Here is a 25599-nt window from a genome sequence, read left to right as displayed (position 1 = left end):
ATCCAGCAATCCCACTGCTAGTATATACCCAAAAGAAAGGAAAACAGTACAAAGAGATACCTGCACTCTCATATTTGTTGTAACACTATTCACAACAGCCAAGATTTAGAAGCAACCTAAGTGTCCATAAACAGATGAGTGGATAAAGAAAATATGGTACATACACACAATGGAGTATTATTCAGCCATAAAAAAGAATGAAATCCTGTCATTTGCAAAATAATGTAATTATACTTTTACCCTGGACTTTTTATATTATGAGGAAATAACATTACATTTAGTGGTTACCTACAGTGGGTGAGGCATTTATACATGTTATATTATGCTATCTTATTTAATCCTCACAATAACCCAATAAAATATTCCTTTAGAAGAAGAAATGGTGACTCAGAAGTGCAGAGTCTTGCCTAAGGTCATACAAGTAAACAGAACACATCACTCACTTCTTATGAGAAGAAATCTCACTATAACCCAAATGGCAGCTTTTCTTCTTAGAACATGTAATTTTCTCTTCAGGACTCCATCCTAAATATTTAATTTATATAATCATATTACTAGAGCATCTCAAATATTTATTTACATAGATTAATTAAAAGCACTCAAATCATAGGGCTCCAAAATGTATTTCAAAATAAGTTCTGTTAAAGTAATATATTTCTTAGTCACTTTGTGGTTTATTGCACTTCCGGAACCAGCTATTGATAAACTTCCTCTTTTTCTACAGAAGCTATTTCAGTTTGCTAGAGGAACATTTTAAATCTGAATTGAACCACCCATTTTCCTTTCTTAGTCAAATCACCAAAATGTGCAGTTAGAACAAGAATTTAGCATTCTGCAAAAGAAGTTAACAGCTGAGGTAAGAAAATTTTCACACAATTTGGTTTGATCTTGCTTTATATAAAATTTATTTTAAAAACTGTCATTAGTGTTTGAAACTTAAACTCTGATAATCAATCTAAAGATGTCTATAACAGGTTTTTGTGGTTTTGTTGCATAGAATTAAAAAATACTCAGTGTTCAGCTTGCCTCAGAAAAACATTTTCACCTAGGTTTGTATAAGACCTTTTAAGTTTATTTAATCACACACACACACACACACACACACACAGAGACATATATTGAAACGGAGTCTTACTCTGTCTCCCAGGCTGGAGTACAGTGGTATGATCTCGGCTCACTGCAACCTCCACCTCCTGGGTTCAAGCAATTCTCCTGCTTCAGCCTCTCAAGTAGCTCGGATTACAGGTGCCCACCACCACGCCTGGTTAATTTTTTTGTATTTTTAGTAGAGATGGGGTTTCACTATGTTGCCCAGGCTGGTCTCCTACTCCTGACCTCGGGTAATCCGCTCACCTTGGCTCCCAAAGTGCTGGGATTACAGGAGTGAGCCACTGCCTCCAGCCATAGTCATATTTGTTAACCTTAGTTTTATAATTAAAAATAAACTATGGTCATGGCAGATAAAGGTAAGGGTTAGAAACATAACTAGATTCCACAGGCTATGACTGAATTTATAACCTCCAAAATATTACTTGTTAAAAGTTCTAAGGTACTTTTTATAAAATTTTCCTGTACATAATATAATCCATAAATTAAAATTTTTGTATCCCCTTTAGTTTGCATAGTAAGAATGGTCACCTTCACTTAGTTTAGAAAGAAAAAGAAATCAGATGTGCTATTTGATTAATATTATTATTATTATATGTGCTTCATTATTATTATACATGCTTTATTTTTTACATATAGATTTTTATACTTAATAATGATGACATGAAAACATTATGGTTCATTTTGAAAGCTTACTAAGCCAAAAGTGTTAGTCAATAGTCAAACATGCATGCATATATTAATATCACCTATGTGTTTATGTCATATTATGAGACTTTGGAACATAGCATAAGATAGAAGAAACCCAAAGAATAAACAATAGAAAATTGTTAATATGCACAAAAGATGCTTGCTGTGGGTAAAATGGGCAAATAAAAACTGCAAAGAGTATTTTACACACACTTGTAATTTTAGGGAATAATATGTTCATAGAGGGTGATATCCCATTTCAACACTTAATAAATACTCATGACTTTCTCTTAGAAGGATTTCTTCCAAGTAATTATTGTGGAAGTCAGAAAATAAAGATATTTATCTCTTTTTCAGATTAGGCTTGTCTATGTATTTTTCTGCTTCTAATATTTAGTTTATTTCATTATGCATATTAAGTCATAAAATCTTATTAAATTTTTTTCACTATCATATTTCATAAAATTAAACTAAAAAATTTCCCATGAATCCTTACGGTGTGTTTTTGTCATCATAGAATCCCATACATTTGTTTTTTTGTTGCTGTTTTGTTTTTTTTTGAGACGGAGTCTCCCTCTGTCATCCAGGCTGGAGTGCAGTGGCACGATCTTGGCTCACTGCAACCTCTGCCTCCCAGGGTCAAGAGGTTCTCCTGCCTCAGCCTCCCGAGTAGCTGGGATTACAGGCACCCGCCACCATGCCTGTATTTTTGTATTTTTAGTAGAAACAGGGTTTCACCATATTGGTCAGGCTGGTCTTAAACTCCTGACCTCAAGTGATCGGCCCGCCTCGGCCTCCCAAAGTGCTGGGATTACAGGCAGGAACCACTGCGCCTGGCCCCATACATGTTTTTAAAGGATTATTCCCAAAACTAAAGTTTACTAGTAGTGCCTGTGTTTTCCAGCTAATTCCTACATAATTCTATTTAGAAGGGAACTTTAATTCTGATTAAGTTTGAATTGAGAAATATAAATCTGATGCCTTTCGACATCCAAGCTTTAAAAAAATCACCATAAAATTTTCAATAAACTAAAAAAAGGAGAAAAAAAATTTTCAGTAAACTTACTTTAATTACTTTACATATAATTCCCGCCAACTCACATCTCCTTCCTTCATAAAGCATTTCTATTTCATAACTTTTCTATGAAAGACAGTATAGCACATATAGTGAAATGTGATAGAAAGAAAGGATTCTGGCACAAGATTAGCATGATTTTTGTATTAGTGCCACTACTTAGAGCTGTGATACTGCCAAGTTACCCAAGATCTTGGTGTCTCAGTTTCCTTATCTGCAGGATGAAAAAACCACCACCTAGCTAATTAAAATAGGACACTGCTTAACCTTTGGTGGGTGCTCAGTAAATGGTCACTATCACGATACAAGATGGTCATCAAATACTTCCTACTGTAGGTGAAGATCAATTTTTCTTTCCACTCTTCCTCAAGATGCAGAATGGCTGGTTTTTTCCTTTATCGTTTCAAAACTTCACTAGTCAGAGATAATACTACTGCTAAATTTTAATCTATTATGTTTGCATCACAACTTTTATTATATCAAAGTAATTGATACAGCTATCTATATTTGCCTTTTGTCTAGGACATACTCTCCAAATCCTGATTCTCTTTAAAAGACAATGGCATACTTCCTATCATATCCAACTTAACAGCATCAATTTTAAATGCTGGACCCTTTAAGTACTTATGCACTATATTTATAAGAACATGTCTATGGCCTGGCTTGGTGGCTCATGCCTATAATCCCAGCACTTTGGGAGGCCAAGGTGGGCAGTTCACTTGAGTCCAGGAGTTCAAGACCAGCCTGCGTGACATGGTGAAACCCCATGTTTACAAAAAACACAAAAATTAGTTGGGCATGGTGGCACGCACCTGCAGTTCTAGCTTCTCTAGGGAGGCTGAAGTGTGAGGATCGCTTGAGCCCAGGAGGCGGAGGTTGCATTGAGTTGAGACTGCACCACTGCACCGCAGCCTGGGTGACAGAGCTAGACTGTCTCCGAAAGAAAGAAAGAAAGAAAAAAAAAAAAGAACATGTCTTATACATGGGGAATCTTGCTTCACTGTAACTATCTTTAAAATGTTTAGTTACATTTATGTTTTTCTTTTTAAAATACTCTAAATATTCAGCAAAGAAAAAGAACCAAAATCACAGATTTAAACCTCATCAAAGTGCCAGCCTATAATAATGAGTAAAATACTGGCATATGAGGGCTGACAAATTTGGTATTTGCTTGAGCAGCAGACTAAGGGATTTCTAGAAAAACTCTATATAAAATGTACACACGTACACGGGTTCTTTGGAGTAATTGCTAGGTATACTTTTGGATAGTGTCAGGAAAAAAAGGTGGGGGAAAGGATGGTAAGGATACTCACAGCAGACAGGAGAGCCTGAAATGAAAGGTAAATGAATTTGAACGGATGGTTCATTCTGGTCCTCCATTTTAGAAAGCAAGCTCCTCTTTACTGGCTCCCTACACTCAGAAACACAGGCCAGCCACGGCAGAGCAGCATTTTGCCGTTGCTTCTTTCATCTACTTCAATCATCTCCCCCCACCCCCAACTTCTTCATTTTGCCTGCTTCAATCATCTACACTGCCTTCTTGCTAATTATATAACCACTGCTTTTTTTCAGCTGTTTATTAACTTTTCTTCTTTTCTGTATCTTCTCTAGTCAATTGACCTTCCTCTTTTCTGTTTGCTGCTTCCTAGAGTTTTTTTTTTTTCTCTTTTGTGTTATTCGTATTTCTTTGCATTGCCTTTTATCTTACTCTAAATCTTCTTCTCCTTTTTATTCCCCTGCCCAATATTGTCCTTTCCCTACAGAAAAATGTTGGTATTTCAGGTACACACCACTTACATATTTTAAAATGTGTATGCTAAATAACCTTCCACACACTGGCCTCATTACCTCTGAGAAAAAAGTCAGTTTTTTCCACTACTATATTCCCTATTTCTTCTTCTTTTAAATCTTTCTCCTCCTTCTCTGGACTATGCTGAACTGCCATCATAGAATTCTAATACAGTTTCTAGTATTCTGATGTAGCAGATCCTAGGAGGATAAAAAGCTAACTGAAGAGTGGTAGAAAGTGTTAGGATAGGCAAAAAATGGAATTTGGTTTTAATATTGCCATAACCGTTAACTGACAAGTGAAAATCTCACACATGGAGGGTTCCACCAGCTTACTACTGACATTAGAGGATAGGAGCCTATCAAAATTGATCTTACAAACTAACTTGGATTTATAATTATGTTCCGGTTTGGGCTCTTTCCTTCTCTAATTCCTTTTTCAGCTAACTGAAAAGAGGAACCGTATGGTTTCCTTATTTTAAGCAAAGTCACAAAAGAGGAAACATTTTTGGCTAAAGACAATTCATGGCTTGTATTTTCTGATGCTTTGGATAGTATTAAAACACATTTTAAAAATGAAATTCAGAAGAATAAGAATTTTTTCCATTTTTTAAAGAAGCCCCCTCCCTTTTTTTTTTGTAATCTATAAGAATAATGGGTAGGAACTGCATGGATGATGACCATCTAAAGATGATTCAGATCCCTATATCTGTGCCAAAAGTGTTCACGTTTTCCCTTTTAAATCTTTTGCAAAATGGATAAAAAGCAGAATTTATTAATTTAGATTTCACTGCCTCTGCTTATATTCTGGTAGAAGTACTAGTAAAAAGCAAAAAAATAAAATGGAAAGGAATCAAGAAGCCCAATACAGGTTAAATGCTTACTGTACTCCTAATATATAAGGCATTATACTACAAAGAAATCAAAACCTAAAAACATGAGGCAATAAAGAGTAGTAAGAAGAACGTATGCTTTGGAATCAGGTGGCCCTGGGTACAAACTCCCAATCTGTCACTTACAGTGGTATAACATCAGGCAAACTGTTTAACTCATTTGACGCTGTCTCTTTATCTGTAAATAAAAGATCCCCTTACCTTCCTCATAAAGTCAAGATTCGGTGAAATAAAGTATGCAAAGCTGAGATAGTATAACACATAGTATGCTCTAGATAAGTATTTTTCTTTCTCCTTTCTGCCTTCTTCAAGGTTCTTTATAATCTTGTTCGGGGAAGTAGGTATAAGAAAATGTGAAAAGTAATAAAAAATAAACACAGTTACTTAAGAGAATAGAAGTGTGAGTGACGGACATACATGAATTATGTAAGGAACCATTAAAAACAATAAATGAGAGCTAGGGGGAATTCAGTAAATGACTGATCTGTTTGGGCTGTAGTCAGTCACCGAGAACTTGGGTTAAGAAGGGGAATTTAAACTGAGGTCTGAAAGATGAGGACAGATTCAGATATGCAGCCAGAAAGAGGAAGAGGCTAGGTCTGGAAGAAGGAAAACAAAACAAAACAAAAAAAAAAACACCATTGAGCATGGTAAAAAACAGCATAAAAGTGTCTGTTTTGGCAGGGGAAAGCGTGTGTTTAGAAAGTATGCAAGGTGGGAAAGGGATGCATTTGGCTGGATAAGAAGTTTCAGTCATGATATGTGAATCTGGACTGGTTAACTCAAGCAAGAAGGAAGAAAATTCAATTTAGAAGTTTTATCTTAACAGGCCAGGCGTGGTGGCTCACGCCTGTAATCCCAGCATCTTGGGAGGCTGAACTGGACAGATCACTTGAGGTCAGGAGTTCGAGACCAGTTTGGACAACTTGGTGAAACCCTGTCTCTACTAAAAATACAAAAATTAGCCAGGTGTGGTGGTGCATGCCTACTGTACCCCCAGCTACTCGGGAGGATGAGGCACAAGAATTGCTTGAACCCAGGAGGTAGAGGTTGCAGTGAGACAAGGTCATGCCACTGCACTCCAGTCTGGGTGACAGAGCAAGACTCTGTCTCAAAAGAAAAAAAAAAAAAAAAAAAAAAAAAAGGAAGTTTTATCTTAACAGAAAGAGAAAACCCTCAAGCAAGGGAGCAGTAACCTGATCATGCATGCTTTTAAGATTAATTCAGCAGTGTGCAGGAGAGTTCAAAGGAGAACTGTTTTAAAATTTAGACTTAAATTATTCGTATAGGAAAAAAAATGACATACCTTTTCTTCTACTAAAATAGGGTCATTTATCTTCACTGTGTACCAAGTGGTAGAGGAGTAAGCAATGAAAACTATTTAGATACGCTGAGAAGGTAATCTGTAAAACCTTTACTGCACCTTCCAACAGAACATCAAATCTCTCTAAATATAGGCTTATGAATGAGAAGAACTATAGTTTCTAATCATGTATACCAATATCTAACACCCTAAGATTTTCTATTCTCTAATGTTAAGAGATAACCAAATGGTTGCCATTGTGTTTGATGATGTGCAAAACAAGTATATTATACTAAAAGTTGCAAATTGTCTCAGTAGAACTCCTAACTTTAGAGAAAAGGCAATTGAGAACAGGAAAGGTTAAGCAACTAGTTCTCATGGTTAGATAGGTAGTTAGATGGGAGAAGTAGAACTGAAACTTAACTCTCCAAGTTTTAGCATCTACCACTTCCCAGAAAAAGCCCTACCTGCCAAACTTTCATATGTGCCTTATTTTCCTGTGCCCACATTGTTGCTCTCCCTGGCTGGAAATTTGTTTAATTAGTTCTTACAGACCTTTTAAAATTCAGTTCCAGTTTTACTTCACTGAAGCCTTCCCAGGCTAGGTTAACTTCTCTGTACCTCTCCTGCATACCTTTATGAGAAAGCTTATCAAATTATTGTAATTGGGCCAGGCATGGTGGCTCACACCTGTAATCCCAGCACGTTGGGAGGTCGAGGCGGGCGGATCACCTGAGATCAGTTCTCGACCAGCCTGGCCAACATGGTGAAACCCCGTCTGTGCTAAATATACAAAAGTAAGCCGGGCGTAGTGATGCATCCCAGCTACTTGGCGGCTGAGGGAGAAGAATCACTTGAACCCGGGAGGAGAAGTTTGCAGTGAGCCCTGATCACGCCACTACACTCCAGCCTGGGTGACGACAGAGTTAAGACTGTCTCCAAAAAGAAAGAAAGAAAGAAAAATTATTGTAATTATTTTTTAGGTTTTTTTTCTTTCTTTCTTTGTATTTAGAGATGGGATCTCACTATGTGGTCCAGGCTGTTCTTGAACTCCTGGCCTCAATAAATCCTCCCACCTTGGCTTCCCAAAGTGCTGGGATTACAGGCATGAGCCACCACGCCTGGCTTTTACTGTTTGCTTCTACCACTAGAATCAGAAACACTTGAAGGCAGTAACTATCTTTTTTTTTTTTTTAATTTTTTTAAATCTCCTAAACCTAGAACAGGGCTCCACACAAATGTGGCATTTACCAATAAATGAATGAAAGCAGCAGCAGGACTACTTGACCAACTGGATTGAATTTATTCCACCAGATTCAGAGATCACTCTAGGATTTTAAGCCTAGGACTCTGAGTTGAATTGAATCCTTTAAAAATATGCAATCTTAACATCAGGCTACCATGCTACAGAGACACTGAGGATGCTGCAAAGATTACTAATAGACTCTGTGTCTGTGCCTAAGAAACTTAATGGTACCATTAACAGATAAAGAGAAGTCGGAAGAAGAGTCAGTTGTGAGGGTAAAGATGAATTCCATTTTAAATATGTTAAATTTCCTGATAGTGGGATGGAGATATATATATATGTGTTTATATATATATACACATATACACATATATACATACGTGTGTGTGTGTATATATGTGTGTATATATATATATAAAAACATCCACCAAGAAGTCATACAAATAGAATTAGGACAAAGAAGATGTAGACTGGAGGTAGAAGTTTGGGAATTGTGGCATAAAGCTGAGAACTAAAATCTTACAGAATCAGGAAAAAAGAGAAGTAGGTAAGGGTGAGGACTGAATATCAATTAACCATATTTAGAAGGCAGAAGAAAAAGAGCTAGTGAGAGTAACATGAAAGGAAGACTGATTACAAAAAGCTACTTGAATATTAGTGAAGGAACAGTAGTGACTAATGTGGTCAAGGAGGGGAGGGGAGAGAAGAAATAAAAAAACAATTGGATTAGGTAATAGATGGTCACTGGTGTTCTTCAAGGCAGGAGAATCAATATATTTCTAGTAGTAAATGGTGAAAAAAGGTAGAGAGCACATGGATCCAGCATATAGAGCCTACGCGTTTTGAGAAGTATGACTGAAGTGAAGTACTGAAATATAATGAAGCTAGAGGGGCAGCAGAGCCAAGTGCAGAACTTGTATTAATAAAAGAAGAGAGACCCTGCTTATGAAGTCAAAATGCTGTATGATGGGTTAGAGTATACCCAAGAGTTGTTACACCAAGCCTACAGTGTATCAAGTCTAAATTATAATAACTACTAATCAACTACTACTAATTAGGAATAATGTCTACCTACTTTATGCCAGGCATTATAATGAAAAGTCAAATTTTTAACTAGACACCAATGACGCCTAACTGTCTTTCTCTTTCATTTTAAACCCACTATAGATAAGGAGGAAATATTCTGAAATGGATCCCAAATATTTCATCTTAATTTTGTTTTGTGGACACCTGAACAATACATTTTTTTCAAAGACAGAGACGATTACAACAGAGAAGCAGTCACAGCCTACCTTAGTCACATCATTAATGTCACATGTATTGGCTAATTCTCAAAACACAACAGGGAATCCTTTCGGTCAACCAATGCAATTCAATGACATTTCTTCTAGACAATCAGTATCACCTGCCAAAGTCACTGCTGGACAACCAACACCAGCTGTCTATATCTCTTCTGAAAAACCAGCAGCACATACTTCTGCTGGACAACCACTTGCCTATAACACCAAACAACCAACACCAATGGCCAACACCTCCTCCCAGCAAGCTGTGTTCACCTCTACCAGACAACTACCATCTGCCCATACTTCTACCACACAACCACCAACGCCATTTGTCTACACTTTCACTCAACAATCATCAACTGTCCAGATCCCTTCTACAAAACTAATACCACCAACGGTTCATAATCCATCTACACAACCAATATCAACTGTCAAAAATTCACCTAGGAGTACACCAGGATTTATCTTAGATGTTACCAGTAACAAACAAACTCCACAAAAAAACAATTATAATTCAACAGCTGCCATACTAATTGGTGTACTTCTGACTTCCATGTTGGTAGCTATAATCATCATTGTACTTTGGAAATGCTTAAGGAAACCAGTTTTAAATGATCCAAATTGGGCAGGTAGATCTCCATTTGCTGATGGAGAAACCCCTGACATTTGTATCGATAACATCAGAGAAAATGAAACATCCACAAAACATACATCAATCATTTCACTTACACCCTGGAAACCAAGCAAAAGCACACTTTTAGCAGATGACTTAGAAATTAAGTTGTCTGAATCAAGTGAAAACACTGAAGACTCCAACAACCCCAAAACAGAGAAAACAAAAGATCAAGTAAATGCTACATCAGAAGATAGTGCTGATGGATCAACAATTGGAACTGCTATTTCTTCTTCAGATGATGCAGATCTGCCTCCACCACCTCCCCTTCTGGATTTGGAAAGACAGGAAAGTAACCAATCTGACAAACCCATAATGACAATTGTATCTCCTCTTCCAAATGATTCTACTAGTTTCCCTCCATCTCTGGACTGTCTCAATCAAGATTGTGGAGATCATAAATCTGAGATAATACAATCATTTCCACCCCCGCCTGACTCACTTAACTTGCCCATGCCACCGGTAGATTTTACGAAAAATCAAGAAGATTCCAACCTTGAGATCCAGTGTCAGGAGTTCTCTATTCCTCCCAACTCTGATCAAGATCTTAATGAATCTCTGCCACCTCCACCTGCAGAGCTGTTTTAAATATTACAACTTGCTTTTTAGCTGATCTTCCATCCTCAAATGACTCTTTTGTTTTTCTTTATATGTTAACATATACAAAATGGCAACTGATAGTCAATTTTGATTTTTATTCAGGAACTATCTGAAATCTACTCAGAGCCCATGTGCATAGATGAAACATTTTTTTAAAAAGTTATTTAACAGTAATCTATTTACTAATTATAGTACCTATCTTTAAAGTATATTTTACATATGTAAATGGTATATGTTTCAATAATTTAATACCTCTGAAACAATCTACATATACTTATTATTACCCCAGTACAGTTTTTTTTTTCCCTGAAAAGCTGTGTATAAACTTATTGTGAATAAACTTTTATGTTTCCATTTCAAAGACTGGGGTGGAGAGGAATAAGAGACTAAGTATACACTCCAAGTTTTAAATTAATACCTCAAGTATTAAATAAATATTCCAAGTTTGTGGGAATGGGAGATTAAAATGCATGTCTGAGAATAGAGAAACTTTCTTCTTGGTTTCATCACAAAGAGTAAAGCAAACATGTTAAAACATCAACTGAAGGGTTGGGTTAAAGACATTTACCCTGAAAAACATATGAGGATACATCATTAAATGTAAATATTTTCCTATCATGTCGTGGGGAGGCACAAATTTTAAAACTAGCATCTTTAAAAAGTTTCTTCTTTATAAACACCCAAACAAAATCAAGTTTTATAAAGAAAAGAAAAAGAAAAAGAAGACTATGGTTTCATTCTAAATACGGGTGATTTTGGGTGATTTTTTTTCAGGAAAAAAAGACTATCAAAACACAGATGATTCGCAACTTTTTACTAAACTTATACTTTCTGATGCTATCCACTCTTAAATCACCTTTCTTATACAGAATTTCATCTTTATCCATTATCTGACAATTGGTAAGTCTGAGTTATTAGAGTAGGAATGGGCCCAATCTTTGTCAAGAGTGGTCATCAGCCTGAGATTTTGGGGATGCCAGCCTGTGTCTGCAGAAGTGCTCCTTTGCCCAACAGGCACATCCTCTTCCTCATTAGTCCCATTTAACTCCAGGGGGAAACAAGCACTTAGAATAAAATGGTAGCCCAGTCTTGGAGAATCACTCAGAGTTCTGGGATTTTCAGAATAGAACACAGCATTTATTCATAGCACTGGCATTCGTGACATTAACAAAGCTCCATATTTAATAAGAACCAGTAGGGTTTTGGACACAGGAATTTTACGTACAATGTTTTTCCTAAAATCTTTCAAGCCATCTTTACTGACCATTAATTTTTTAATCTGTAGAAACACTTCCTTGAGCTTCTTTTCCTGAATAAGCATAATACTTACTGTCATATTACATTACATCTTTTGTCTTCCTCATTAAAAAGTTTCTTTCATGTATTCTTCAAAGTTAGTACTTTTTTTTGAGACAGAGTCTCACTCTGTCACCCAGGCTGGAGTGCAGTGGCATGATCTTGGCTCACTGCAACATCCGCCTTCTGGGTTGAAGTGATTCTCCTGCCTCAGCCTCCTGAGTAGCTGGGACTACAGGTGTGCACCACCACGCCTGGCTAATTTTTGTTTTTTGTTTTTTTTTAGTAGAGACGGGGTTTCACCATACTGGCCAGGCTGGTCTTAAACTCTTGACCTCGTGATCCACCTGCCTCAGCCCCTCAAAGTGCTGGGATTACAGGTGTGAGCCACCGTGCCTGGCCCAAACTTTGTACTTTTAAAGCTAATTTCCCCAGCAGCAATCTGGAGTTGATAATTTCCTATTATTCTTTTGAATTTTAAGAATTTTTGTTATGGTAAATAAGACATATTTTTATACTTGGCCAAGTCTTTGACATGCCTTAAATCATCATAACTCTTGTCATTTTACATTTATGACAGTTACTTAATGGGTTCTTTCCACATTTTTGTCCCTTTTTACCACCTTCTTTCCTGAAAGAAATACCGGGAAAAATAGGGAAATACCGATTTTCTTAGATTAAACAGGAACTGATTAGTTGATCATAGTCTTGTCTGGTATCTTTAAGTACTTTAACGGGAGCTTTTCTCTTTCTGTTCTTTGTATAACAGGACAGACTACTGGCAGCAGCTGGGTTTTTATGTTGTCTTTTTTCCTTTTTTAAAGAAATTCTTTGCTGGGGGAAGAATAATTCACATTTAACTGCATGTAATTTTCCCCAATGAAGTCAGTGGAAGCTGAGTAGCCAAACAGTGGCAATCCTTGCTTAATCAGCAGGAAGAGATACAAACTAATAAATACAGGACAGAAGAAAATGCTGGAACGAGGAAAAATCTTTTAGAGAAAAGATTAAAGAACTAAGATCCAGAAGAGAAAGTCTATTTCATGAATACTGCAAAAGAACAAGGCACAGGGGAATAAAAGGTAGATTAAAGTTCACACCACATACTAGTGGTGCTTTTAACCAGAACAGCATTAACCAGAGTCAGACACAATCCTGAAGAGCATTTTGTTCAACTCCTTTTGTTTGCTAACTACTGAGAAAACAGGACCAGAGAAAGTAAGTGACATGCTTAGAAGCGGTACTAAAAGCTGAGTTTGCTCCCTGACTACTGGTTCAACACTCTTTTCACTAATATAGGACCAAAGAGCACCTACATCATGCACTGAAACATACATATATCACGTAAGTCTTCTATTTGGTGTGAATGGTGAGGGACACAAATGAATCCAATGCAGGTGATTTTTAACTGTTGTTGTTACCTAATTCTGATCAAAAGGTAAAGTAGCACCTTTGGGAACCTATAACTAAAACATTGTGGTACTGGTATATGACTAAACAAACAGATCAATGGAACAGAAGAAAAAGTCCAGAAATAAATATCAAATCAGTGGAAACAAGCATTGGATAGACATCTGGAAAAAAGAGAAAATTTGATCCATACTTCACATTACATTAGAATAAACACCAAGGACCAGAGTTCTAAACATAAATCATGAAATTATCCAAGTAACAGAAGAAAATATGAGTGAATTCCTTTATAATCTGGAAGTGGGAAAAAACCTTCCTAGCTGAGACTCAAAATCCAGAGGCAGTAAAAAGGGAAATCAAATTATACGAAATTTTTAAATGTCATACACATGCACGTGAGCATAACAAACACACACACCTCACCATAACAAAGCCAAAAGATAAACGGCAAACTGGAAAAAAAATTAAAACTTAAATCAAGACAAAGTGCTGATACTTCTAAAATTTAAAATGCTCCTAATATGGGGCGGGAAGGGGAAGACCCAAAACACAACTTTTAATAGTGCAAAACATAAAAAAGATAGTTACAGGAGAAAATATTTAAATGGTCTTTAAACATATGTAAAAACATACACTCCCCCTCATAATTACAGAGATGCATTTAAAATTAGACGGAGATACTTGACTATCAGATGGACAATAAATCCCAAAGTTCAACAACAAAGGATACAGTGAGGCTGTATAGAACTGGACACCCCGCTACACTGTTGGTGGGACTGCAAAATGGTATAATCAATGGAGAGGAATTTAGTAATGTCTGGAAAAATTCCAAATGCATTTACCCTTTTACCCAGCAATCCTACTTGTAGGAATCGTTTTCTTTTTTTTTTTTTTTTTTTTTTTTTTGAGACGGAGTCTCGCTCTGTCGCCCAGGCTGGAGTGCAGTGGCCGGATCTCAGCTCACTGCAAGCTCCGCCTCCCGGGTTCCCGCCATTCTCCTGCCTCAGCCTCCCGAGTAGCTGGGACTACAGGCGCCAGCCACCTCGCCCGGCTAATTTTTCGTATTTTTAGTAGAGACGGGGTTTCACCAGGTTAGCCAAGGAATCGTTTTCAAAGGTTTACTAGCAAACATATAAAATTACTTAGGTACAAGGGTATTCACTGTGGCATTATTTGTAATAGCAAAAGTCTGAAAAAAACCTAGATGTACACCAATAGGGGACTGGTTGAATAAGCCATGGTACATTCCCAAATGGAGTACTATGGATCAAAAAATGAATCAGATACCTATATACTGATATGGAGTGATAAGATACAGTAAGAAAAAAAGAACAAGATATCTAACAGTATGTATATATGTCACCTTGTATATTAGAAGGGGGGATAAGAACATACCATACATATGCTTAAATACATCTTTTTAGGTTTTCAAAAAGAGAGGTTAATGATACAATGAAAAGCTAATAAAAAGTCACTAATAGAAGGAAGGAAACAGGATGGAAAAGACAGAGAGGCAAGATTTATCTGAATATACCTTGTTATATAATTTTGACTTGTGATCCTGAAAAGCTGAGAACTAAAAGTTTATATCAAGTTGGTGATACAAAAATATAGAGAAAAGAATTATTTCACACTGCATTAGAACACAGAATTTACACTTTTAGGAAAATAAAACAAGCAGAGCTATGAAGAAAATTTTAAACTTTATTCGGTAGTCTATAATCTAATTGTAGCAGTCAATACTGGTATTATTTTGAAATTACTGTGAGATGATGCAAATAAGCAATTATATCAATGATATCAGGAACCACTTAGAGAAAATATGGGGGACAGAAGAACGAATTATATCCTCCCAAAGAGGCAAAGAGAAAACTCCAAGATGAGAGACATTTTAGGAAATAATTGATTGAGTTTTAGCAACAAGCCAGTGGCATAAAGTAAAAAAGGAGTAGGGAGGTGGGCAAAGAAACTGATTCACTTGGATTTTGACTTGGTAATTTCTATGTTGTTATTTCTTTCATGCTTTTAAAATACTATATTGAGTACTCTCAGTTGTATTCAGCAGGAAAATCACTCTAAATAGCCAACCATATTACCAAAAATAAACAATATCTGACGCTCAAGCATAGCAAATGTTATCTATAATAATGGAAAACTGAAACCAGTGATTAGCGTGGGATAGTTATTCCCTGGCAGATGCTTTGTGATACCTTTCACAATGTTGGGGTAATATATCCTAGGACACAAAAGAATATGTAAATTAATTCACTGCTTAACCTAGAATGTAAAAGTTGCCTAACTAGCTATCATTACTGACCTAGACAGACTAATATAAAATGTAATGAGTCTGAATACTACTTAAAATAAGTTGTAACAAATACTTATACCTCTTAAAAATATTCTTTTTTTGAGTAACAGTAATATAGTATTATTTTATTTCATGAGAATTTCTAAAAGTGTAAGAGACTGTTACAATTCAAATATGTTTAAATGATCTCCTTTTTTCTTTTTGAGAATTTTACAATATCTTTGAATAATATGAAGCAATTTGGTATGCCCCAAACTTGAAATGAGAAACACTGCCACTACTACTGTGTTGGAATTTTCTATTATATGCAACAGAAACTAAACTTGATACAGCCTAAACCCAAATTCATTTGAATCCATTAATGAAGTAACATGTTCTTTCTTTCAAACAAAGTACTGTTAAGTGTAATGAAAATGCATAACTCTACTTCCACACTGACTTCATGAGATTTCCTAAAATTAAGAGATTTAAGTGGTCGGTAAATTGACCCTCAGTCACATCTTTAGAAGTGCAGCAGTGTATATATGAGCTTAAACAGAACTCGAAATGTCAATGCATTCTCTATTTCCACAATATTGCTGAGTGTAGTATTTTTAACATATTACTTTTAAGTACTACAACTGATGGCTGGTTTCCTAAATCCACAGTAAGAATCTCATTAAGAGTTCAACTGAACCCTCAAAGTAAAGTGGCAATAAAGTACCTAATCAACAATAAATTTCTATGTTGCAGACTTTTAAAATACAGACACTTTTCGAGCAATATTAGTTTTATACAAAAGGTGGCTCCTCTAGTGTAGTTTCTCTTGTAAGAAAATAAACTTCGGAAGCTTCCTCTCAGGGGTGTACTCCACCCTGTGAGGTGTGGGGTGTCAGACTGCCCCTAGTGGGGGATGTCTCCCAGTTAGGCTACTCAGGGGTCAGGGACCCACTTGAGCAGGCAGTCTGTCCCTTCTCAGATCTCACATATACACCATGGAATACTATGCAGCCATAAAAAAGGATGAGTTTGCATCCTTTGTAGGGACATGGATGCAGCTGGAAACCATCATTCTTAGCAAACTATCACAAGAACAGAAAACCAAACATCGCACGTTCTCACTCATAGGTGGGAACTGAACAATGAGATCACTTGGACTCAGGAAGGGGAACATCACACACCAGGGCCTATCATGGGGAGGGGGGATTGGGGAGGGATTGCATTGGGAGTTATACCTGATATAAATGACGAATTGATGGGTGCTGACGAGTTGATGGGTGCAGCACACCAACATGGCACAAGTATACATATGTAACAAACCTGCACGTTATGCACATGTACCCTAGAACTTAAAGTATAATAAAAAAAAATAAAAAATAAACTTCAATTAAAAGAACTAGAGAAGCAAGAGCAAACACATTCAAAAGCTAGCAGAAGGCAAGAAATAACTAAGATCAGAGCAGAACTGAAGGAGATAGAGACACAAAAAACCCTCCAAAAAATCAATGAATCCAGGAGCTGGTTTTTTGAAAAGATCAACAAAATTGATAGACCGCTAACAAGACTAATAAAAAGAAAAGAGAGAAGAATCAAATAGACGCAATAAAAAATGCTAAAGGGGATACCACCACCGACCCCACAGAAATACAAACTATCATCAGAGAATACTATAAACACCTCTACACAAATAAACTAGAAAACCTAGAAGAAATGGATAATTTCCTGGACACTTACACTCTCCCAAGACTAAACCAGGAAGAAGTTGAATCCCTGAATAGACCAATAGCAAGCTCTGAAATTGAGGCAATAATTAATAGCCTACCAACCAAAAAAAGTCCAGGACCAGACGGATTCACAGCCGAATTCTACCGGAGGTACAAGGAGGAGTTGGTACCATTCCTTCAGAAACTATTCCAATCAATAGAAAAAGAGGGAATCCTCCCTAACTCATTTTACGAGGCCAACATCATCCTGATACCAAAGCCTGATAGAGACACAACAAAAACGGAGAATTTTAGACCAATATCCGTGATGAACATCGATGCAAAAATCCTCAATAAAATACTGGCAAACAGAATCCAGCAGCACATCAAAAAGCTTATCCACCATGATCAAGTGGGCTTCATCCCTGGGATGCAAGGCTGGTTCAACATACACAAATCAATAAATGTAATCCAGCATATAAACAGGACCAAAGACAAAAACCACATGATTATCTCCATAGATGCATAAAAGGCCTTTGACAAAATTCAACAGCAGTTCATGCTAAAAACTCTCAATAAATTCGGTATTGATGGAACGTATCTCAAAATAATAAGAGCTATTTATGACAAACCCACAGCCAATATCATACTGAATGGGCAAAAACTGGAAGCATTCCTTTTGAAAACTGGCACAAGACAGGGATGCCCTCTCTCACCACTCCTATCCAAGATAGTGTTGGAAGTTCTGGCTAGGGCAATCAGGCAAAGAAATAAAGCATATTCAGGTAGGAAAAGAAGTCAAATTGTCCCTGTTTGCAGATGACATGATTGTATATTTAGAAAACCCCATCATCTCAGCCCAAAATCTCCTTAAGCTGATAAGTAACTTCAGCAAAGTCTCAGGATACAAAATCAATACGCAAAAATCACAAGCATTCTTATACACCAGTAACAGACAAACAGAGAGCCAAATCATGAATGAACTCCCATTCACAATAGCTTCAAAGAGAACAAAATACCTAGGAATCCAACTTACAAGGGATGTAAAGGACCTCTTCAAGGAGAACTACAAACCACTGCTCAGAGAAATAAGAGGACACAAACAAATGGAAGAACATTCCATGCTCATGGATAGGAAGAATCAATATCGTGAAAATGGTCATACTGCCCAAGGTAATTTATAGATTCAATGCCAATCCCATTAAGCTACTAATGACTTTCTTCACAGAATTGGAAAAAACTGCTTTAAAGTTCATATGGGCCGGGCGCGGTGGCTCAAGCTTGTAATCCCAGCACTTTGGGAGGCCGAGACGGGCGGATCACGAGGTCAGGAGATCGAGACCATCCTGGCTAACACGGTGAAACCCCGTCTCTACTAAAAATACAAAAAAAACTAGCCGGGTGAGGTGGCGGGCGCCTGTAGTCCCAGCTACTCGGGAGGCTGAGGCAGGAGAATGGCGTAAACCCAGGAGGCGGAGCTTGCAGTGAGCTGAGATCCGGCCACTGCACTCCAGTCCGGGCGACAGAGCGAGACTCCGCCTCAAAAAAAAAAAAAAAAAAAAAAAAAGTTCATATGGAACCAAAAAAGAGCCCGCATTGCCAAGACAATCCTAAGCCAAAAAGAACAAAGCTGGAGGCATCACGCTACCTGACTTCAAACTATACTACAAGGCTATAGTAACCAAAACAGCATGGTACTGGTACCAAAACAGAGCTATAGACCAATGGAACAGAACAGAGCCCTCAGAAATAATACCTCACATCTACAGCCATCTGATCTTTGACAAACCTGACAAAAACAAGAAATGGGGAAAGGATTCCCTATTTAATAAATGGTGCTGGGAAAATTGGCTAGCCATAAGTAAAAAGCTGAAACTGGATCCTTTCCTTACTCCTTATACGAAAATTAATTCAAGATGGATTAGAGACTTAAATGTTACACCTAAAACCATAAAAACGCTAGAAGACAACCTAGGTAATACCACTCAGGACATAGGCATGGGCAAGAACTTCATGTCTAAAACACCAAAAGCAACAGCAACAAAAGTCAAAATTGACAAATGGGATCTAATTAAAGTAAAGAGCTTCTGCACAGCAAAAGAAACTACCATCAGAGTGAACAAGCAACCTACAGAATGGGAGAAAATTTTTGTGATCTACTCATCTGACAAAGGGCTAATATCCAGAACCTATAAAGAACTCAATCAAATTTACAAGAAAAAAACAACTCCATCAACAAGTGGGCAAAGGATATGAACAGACACTTCTCAAAGAAGACATTCATACAGCCAACAGACACATGAAAAAATGCTCATCATCACTGGCCATCAGAGAAATGCAAATCAAAACCACAATGAGATACCATCTCACACCAGTTAGAATGGCAATCATTTAAAAAATCAGGAAACAACAGGTGCTGGAGAGGATGTGGAGAAATAGGAACACTTTTACACTGTTGGTGGGACTGTAAACTAGTTCAACCATTGTGGAAAACAGTGTGGCGATTCCTCAAGGATCTAGAACTAGAAATACCATTTGACCTAGCCATCACATTACTGGGGATATACCCAAAGGATTATAAGTCATGCTGCTATAAAGACACATGCACACGTATGTTTATTGCGGCACTATTCACAATAGCAAAGACTTGGAATCAATTCAAATGTCCATCAGTGACAGACTGGATTAAGAAAATGGGGCACATGTACACCACGGAATACTATGCAGCCATAAAAAAGGATGAGTTCGTGTCCTTTGTAGGGACATGGATGCAGCTGGAAACCATCATTCTCAGCAAACTATCACAAGAATGGAAAACCAAACACCACATGTTCTCACTCACAGGTGGGAACTGAACAATGAGATCACTTGGACACAGGAAGGGGAGCATCACACACCTATTGTGGGGAGGGGGTAGGGGGGAGGGATAGCATTAGGAGATATACCTAAGGTAAATGACGAATTAATGGGTGCAGCACACCAACAAGGCACATGTATACATATGAAACAAACCTGCACGTTGTGCACCTGTACCCTAGAACTTAAAGTATAATAAAAAAAAAAGAAAATAAACTTCAAATTTTAATACAACAAATTCTATTTGTGGTATAATCTAAATAATGCTAATACAATTTAGAGAAAAAACAAAGGATTTAGTGACAAGGCATAAAGGGATTTTCCTTACATATAATATGCTAAATATTACTCGTTTTTAAATGGTGCCACTTGGTAACGAAAATACCGTAACTTTATTTGCTTGCTTTAAAGTAAACTGGCCATTCTGGAAATCAGATTTGTGTTTTAACAGATTTACGCAAGCAGTCCACTGAAGAGTGGAGCAAAATTTATCATAAATTTGACCTCATTTTATAAAACTCATGATGAAAAATTTTCCTCTTACATTATTTCATGTAATTTTAAAACCATAAACTACTTTCCCAGAAAGTTGAAATGTGCAATACTCTGAAATCACCTAAATTGATACTGTTATTCTTAAAACATAAAATCAAATAAATGATCATTCATATAGCACCAAAAATGTCTTTGGAAAAAACAATACTCATACCTACTTACCATCCAAGGTTTCATAAAGAAAAAAAACTTTAACCTAAATATATAAAATAAAACACATTTATTTTACCATAGGAACTGATAATCTAAAGTATAAGATGCTAATTTCCAAATGTATCCTGGCTTGTGTATAGCCTTGGTTAAATGATCCATTGTATCAGAAAGATAAAGAAAAAATAATCATATTTCAGTAATTCTATACATCCTAAAAGGGAAGATGGCACATTTAAGTGGTTGATAAATTTGAAAAGCTGATTAAACATAATAATCACCATGTTGGAGGAAGACATAAAAATCGGAGAACAGATTTTTTTAATATTAAAAATGTGACACGAAAATTATACCATTTTAGAAAGGAATATAAAAAGGCAAGAGTTAAAAATAGTGGGACTAATATAATAGAAAACTATCCATGAGGAAGGTCAAATTCATTTTCAACATGTAAAAAGGATAAAGAGTAGAGGTATTTTAAAAGATTCTTAATGAGACAAATGTTAAAATACGGAACCCAATCTCAGACAAATACATAGAAAGGAGTAAGCGCCAACTCTAATATGCATAAGGTATCCCATCCTATAGCAAATCAGATATATAGGTACACTTGATGCCGTAAATTTTTTAAAAAATTGTCCATTTTGTTGCGTGTGCACCATCAATTTGAGTCAGCACCAGCGACAGCTCTGCAGTCCTCCTATGTGGTACTGATCAGGTGGTTGCAGAGCTTCAGCTCACAGCAACACAATGCAGCTGAGCAGGCAAGCACAGCCCACAGCCAGAAACAGTTCCGACTCTCCAGAACAAGACGACCTTTAAGCTTTAAGTTTCCCGGAGAAAATGAGATGCTGATGTTGAAGACGACACTACGGTAAGATGTTATTTAAATCAGCAAAAGGCTGACTTTGGAATCTTTTTCCTTTTTAAGAAAAAGTCAATGTTAAGATTAAATATATATTCAATAGCAAGTGCATGCACCAGAAATTTGCTGCAGTGTCAGTTGAGGGATATTTTTTATATATTCATTCACCTTGTAAATATATTGTTTTCCTTTAAAATGGGCACTGAAATATACAGAAAAAAATCACTTTATAAAATGTGAGGTTAATAGGTACAGTGTTGGTCTGGATTTTTCAAGTGCCTTTTACAAAGATATATTTATCCTAAAAACACAAAGATAACATTTCGAAGAACTGCTTTAATATCTAAATAAAATCTACCCTATACACACACATTGAATTACATTACTGCAGAGATTAAAAAAAAAAAGACACGACAGCCATTTTTTCTGATCTGAGTAAGAAAGCATATCATCAAAAATAGTAATAGCTTACAACTGCAACTCTTTCTTTGCAAAGAATGCTATTTTATCATATTAAGGCTCTAGAAAGGTAAAAAGAAAGAACATGGTTAGAAAAGGGGGGAGGGGGAGAGAAAATAAAGGAGAAAATGCAGGAGAGAGTAGGGAGAGAGTCTCTCTCTACCACATAGCCCAATTGAAGGATTAAGCATTTGGACTATAAATGAAGGGGAGCTTTGTTAGTTTAATCACTGGAACAATTATAAAAGGACTCAACAACAACGAGGTTTATTGAAAATTTTGCCTAATGCTAAGTGACCCATGCAGATGCCTAAACTGTATTTGCATATTAAAAGAAGGGTGTATCTGTTTGTTTCTAGGCTTTGATGGAATATCAGATATTGAAAATGTCTCTCTGCCTGTTCATCCTTCTGTTTCTCACACCTGGTATTTTATGCATTTGTCCTCTGCAATGTATATGCACAGAAAGGCACAGGCATGTGGACTGTTCAGGCAGAAACTTGACTACATTACCATCTGGACTGCAAGAGAATATTATACATTTAAACCTGTCTTATAACCACTTTACTGATCTGCATAACCAGTTAACCCAATATACCAATCTGAGGACCCTGGACATTTCAAACAACAGGCTTGAAAGCCTGCCTGCTCAGTTACCTCGGTCTCTGTGGAACATGTCTGCTGCTAACAACAACATTAAACTTCTTGACAAATCTGATACTGCTTATCAGTGGAATCTTAAATATCTGGATGTTTCTAAGAATATGCTGGAAAAGGTTGTCCTCATTAAAAATACACTAAGAAGTCTTGAGGTTCTCAACCTCAGTAGTAACAAACTTTGGACAGTTCCAACCAACATGCCCTTCAAACTACATATCGTGGACCTGTCTAATAATTCTTTGACACAAATCCTTCCAGGTACATTAATAAACCTGACAAATCTCACGCATCTCTACCTGCACAACAATAAGTTCACATTCATTCCAGACCAATCTTTTGACCAACTCTTTCAGTTGCAAGAGATAACCCTTTACAATAACAGGTGGTCATGTGACCATAAACAAAACATTACTTACTTACTGAAGTGGATGATGGAAACAAAAGCCCAAGTGATAGGGACTCCATGTTCTACCCAAATATCATCTTTAAAGGAACATAACATATATCCCACACCTCCTGGATTTACCTCAAGCTTATTCACTGTAAGTGGGATGCAGACAGTGGACACCATTAACTCTCTGAGTGTGGTAACTCAACCCAAAGTGACCAAAATCCCCAAACAATATCGAACAAAGGAAACAACGTTTGGTGCCACTCTAAGCAAAGACACCACCTTTACTAGCACTGATAAGGCTTTTGTGCCCTATCCAGAAGATACATCCACAGAGACTATCAATTCACATGAAGCAGCAGCTGCAACTCTAACTATTCATCTCCAAGATGGAATGGTTACAAACACAAGCCTCACTAGCTCAACAAAATCATCCCCAACACCCATGACCCTAAGTATCACTAGTGGCATGCCAAATAATTTCTCTGAAATGCCTCAACAAAGCACAACCCTTAATTTACGGAGGGAAGAGACAACCACAAACGTAAAGACTCAATTACCTTCTGTGGCAAATGCTTGGAAAGTAAATGCTTCATTTCTCTTAATGCTCAATGTTGTGGTCATGCTGGCTGTCTGAGGGTCTGCATTTTCTGAAACTCATGAAAGCACTCCTCCCTGATGTACAGTTGGGAAAATATGTCCATATCTAACCAGTGATTCAAGCTATATTAAGTATTCAAGAAAGCCAGTCTTAACATTTCTGACTCTGATGTAAATGAAGTAACTTGTCTTAAATAAAAGAAATGCACAATGCCTTGGTACTTGCTGCTATTTTACTGTCTCAATTAAGTAAACTAATGAGTTTCTTTTATAAAAAAAAAGAAATGTTTTCTTTTTAAGGCTTCAATTTATTGCACAAAATATAAAGCATCTAAACTTTAATATGTATTTTATGTATGTTTACACTGTCAAACATCTGGAAAATAAAAGGTCTATGCTCATAACTGTGTCATTTGGCTTTCTAGTCATACCAACTTTAGCAGAATCAAAATGACCTCACTATTTTTGTTCTAGGGTACCTTGGTAAAATCTTTAAGGTAAATAAAACGGTGCTGGTATCCAAGGATTTTGTCACTGAAGTAAAATCGCAGCTGCCATCCCATGAATGGTTATACTACATTATTATTTTACAGACAAGTCATAATTGTTTTAAATCTAAATGATGTCCTGCTTCTGAGGAACTCTTGGCTACTTTACAGATTATATAATGGACAAAAGCTCTTCAAAAAGCTAGAAGACACTAGGCTTTGCATTTTAATAAGAAAAGTTTAACGGTTTTGTTTTTTGCATGTAAAAAAAAGTGTTAAAACCACAATGAAAAAATTTAAAAACATGTAAAGAAGCAGTTTTAGTGCAGATTTAACACACCATTAATGGAAAATTTAAATATTTATAAAATTAAAATCCTACTACATGAAGGAGAAGAAAATTTGTATTTTGCAAATCAGAAATCAGAATGTGACTTACCTAAATTAAACATAAGATTAGCTTATGAATAAAATCATTGAGTCTGACCAACTTGGGCAGTACTGAGGGAGGAAGAGAGGAAGGAGAGAGAGAAAGGGAAAAGGGCATTTGGTACTACAACCAAGTGGTGAACCCAATAAAACAGACTGAGGACTAAGGCTAGGCATGGGACAGATCTTGACACTCCACATCAAAAGACACTGGAACTCCAACTAAAAGATAATCACTGAGAAATTTTCTACAAATATGAAAGTTAGCCACCTTATGAATTAGTAACAAACATAAGAAACAGCTACAAGGCAGCAAAAGAAGTCCTGAAACAGGATAGATTAAAATGCAAGATAGGATAACTGAGATGGGTGAGACACAACTGTGGTATTTAATTTGTGAGACGTAAGGCAGAATCTCATTTCAAGCATTTCTAGAGGTGGGAAAAAACTATAGAAAGGAATTTTTATGTTCCTTCATAAAAACTTTTAAAAATTCAGATAGCCTCCTTTGCTGGTTTAGGAACATTTCTATTGAGAGAGAGAAAAGTAATAACATTTTAATGTGGTTTTATTTTTTTTTTTGCTTTTTAAAGACCAGGATTATGGAAAAATTACCATCAAGCTTTAACAAAAGAGTCCTCTTTTATGCTGTCTAGTACAGTGGCTCTTGAACATTTTCTGCCCTAGCAAACCTGATTGGCTCACTGTGTCAGGGAATCTCACCATGAAGAAACAGGATAATTTGAAAAAGTCCCCTAAATGATTTTAAAATGCATTACCTCTCTATATGGG

General features: G+C 36.6%; 3 protein-coding genes across 4 annotated transcripts in view; 2 read left to right on the top strand and 1 right to left on the bottom strand.

The window, feature by feature from the left end:
* The window catches only part of NF1 (neurofibromin 1), a 295792-nt gene that overhangs the window by 63835 nt on the left and 206358 nt on the right, over nucleotides 1-25599 (bottom strand). The window lies entirely within an intron of this gene.
* EVI2B (ecotropic viral integration site 2B) lies at nucleotides 707-11143 on the top strand. The gene is made up of 2 exons (XM_010383834.2): nucleotides 707-856; nucleotides 9270-11143. Exon 2 carries the CDS (start codon nucleotides 9291-9293, stop codon nucleotides 10644-10646), a length of 1356 nt encoding a protein of 451 aa, XP_010382136.1. The 5' UTR covers nucleotides 707-856; nucleotides 9270-9290; the 3' UTR covers nucleotides 10647-11143.
* Nucleotides 21015-24291, top strand: OMG (oligodendrocyte myelin glycoprotein). The gene is made up of 2 exons (XM_010383835.2): nucleotides 21015-21789; nucleotides 22599-24291. The coding sequence occupies exon 2, from the start codon at nucleotides 22605-22607 to the stop codon at nucleotides 23925-23927; it is 1323 nt and encodes a 440-aa protein (XP_010382137.1). The 5' UTR covers nucleotides 21015-21789; nucleotides 22599-22604; the 3' UTR covers nucleotides 23928-24291.

This window comes from Rhinopithecus roxellana, chromosome 19 (genome assembly GCF_007565055.1).
Source record: "Rhinopithecus roxellana isolate Shanxi Qingling chromosome 19, ASM756505v1, whole genome shotgun sequence".
Lineage (NCBI taxonomy): Eukaryota > Metazoa > Chordata > Mammalia > Primates > Cercopithecidae > Rhinopithecus > Rhinopithecus roxellana.
The sequence above is the reverse complement of the archived record's forward strand: the minus strand, read 5'-3'. Positions and strand labels throughout refer to the sequence as shown.

What these genes read in the sequence shown, in the direction of transcription:
- OMG (XM_010383835.2), top strand. Translation starts at nt 22,605, where the DNA reads ATGGAATATCAGATATTGAAAATGTCTCTCTGCCTGTTCATCCTTCTG.
- EVI2B (XM_010383834.2), top strand. Translation starts at nt 9,291, where the DNA reads ATGGATCCCAAATATTTCATCTTAATTTTGTTTTGTGGACACCTGAAC.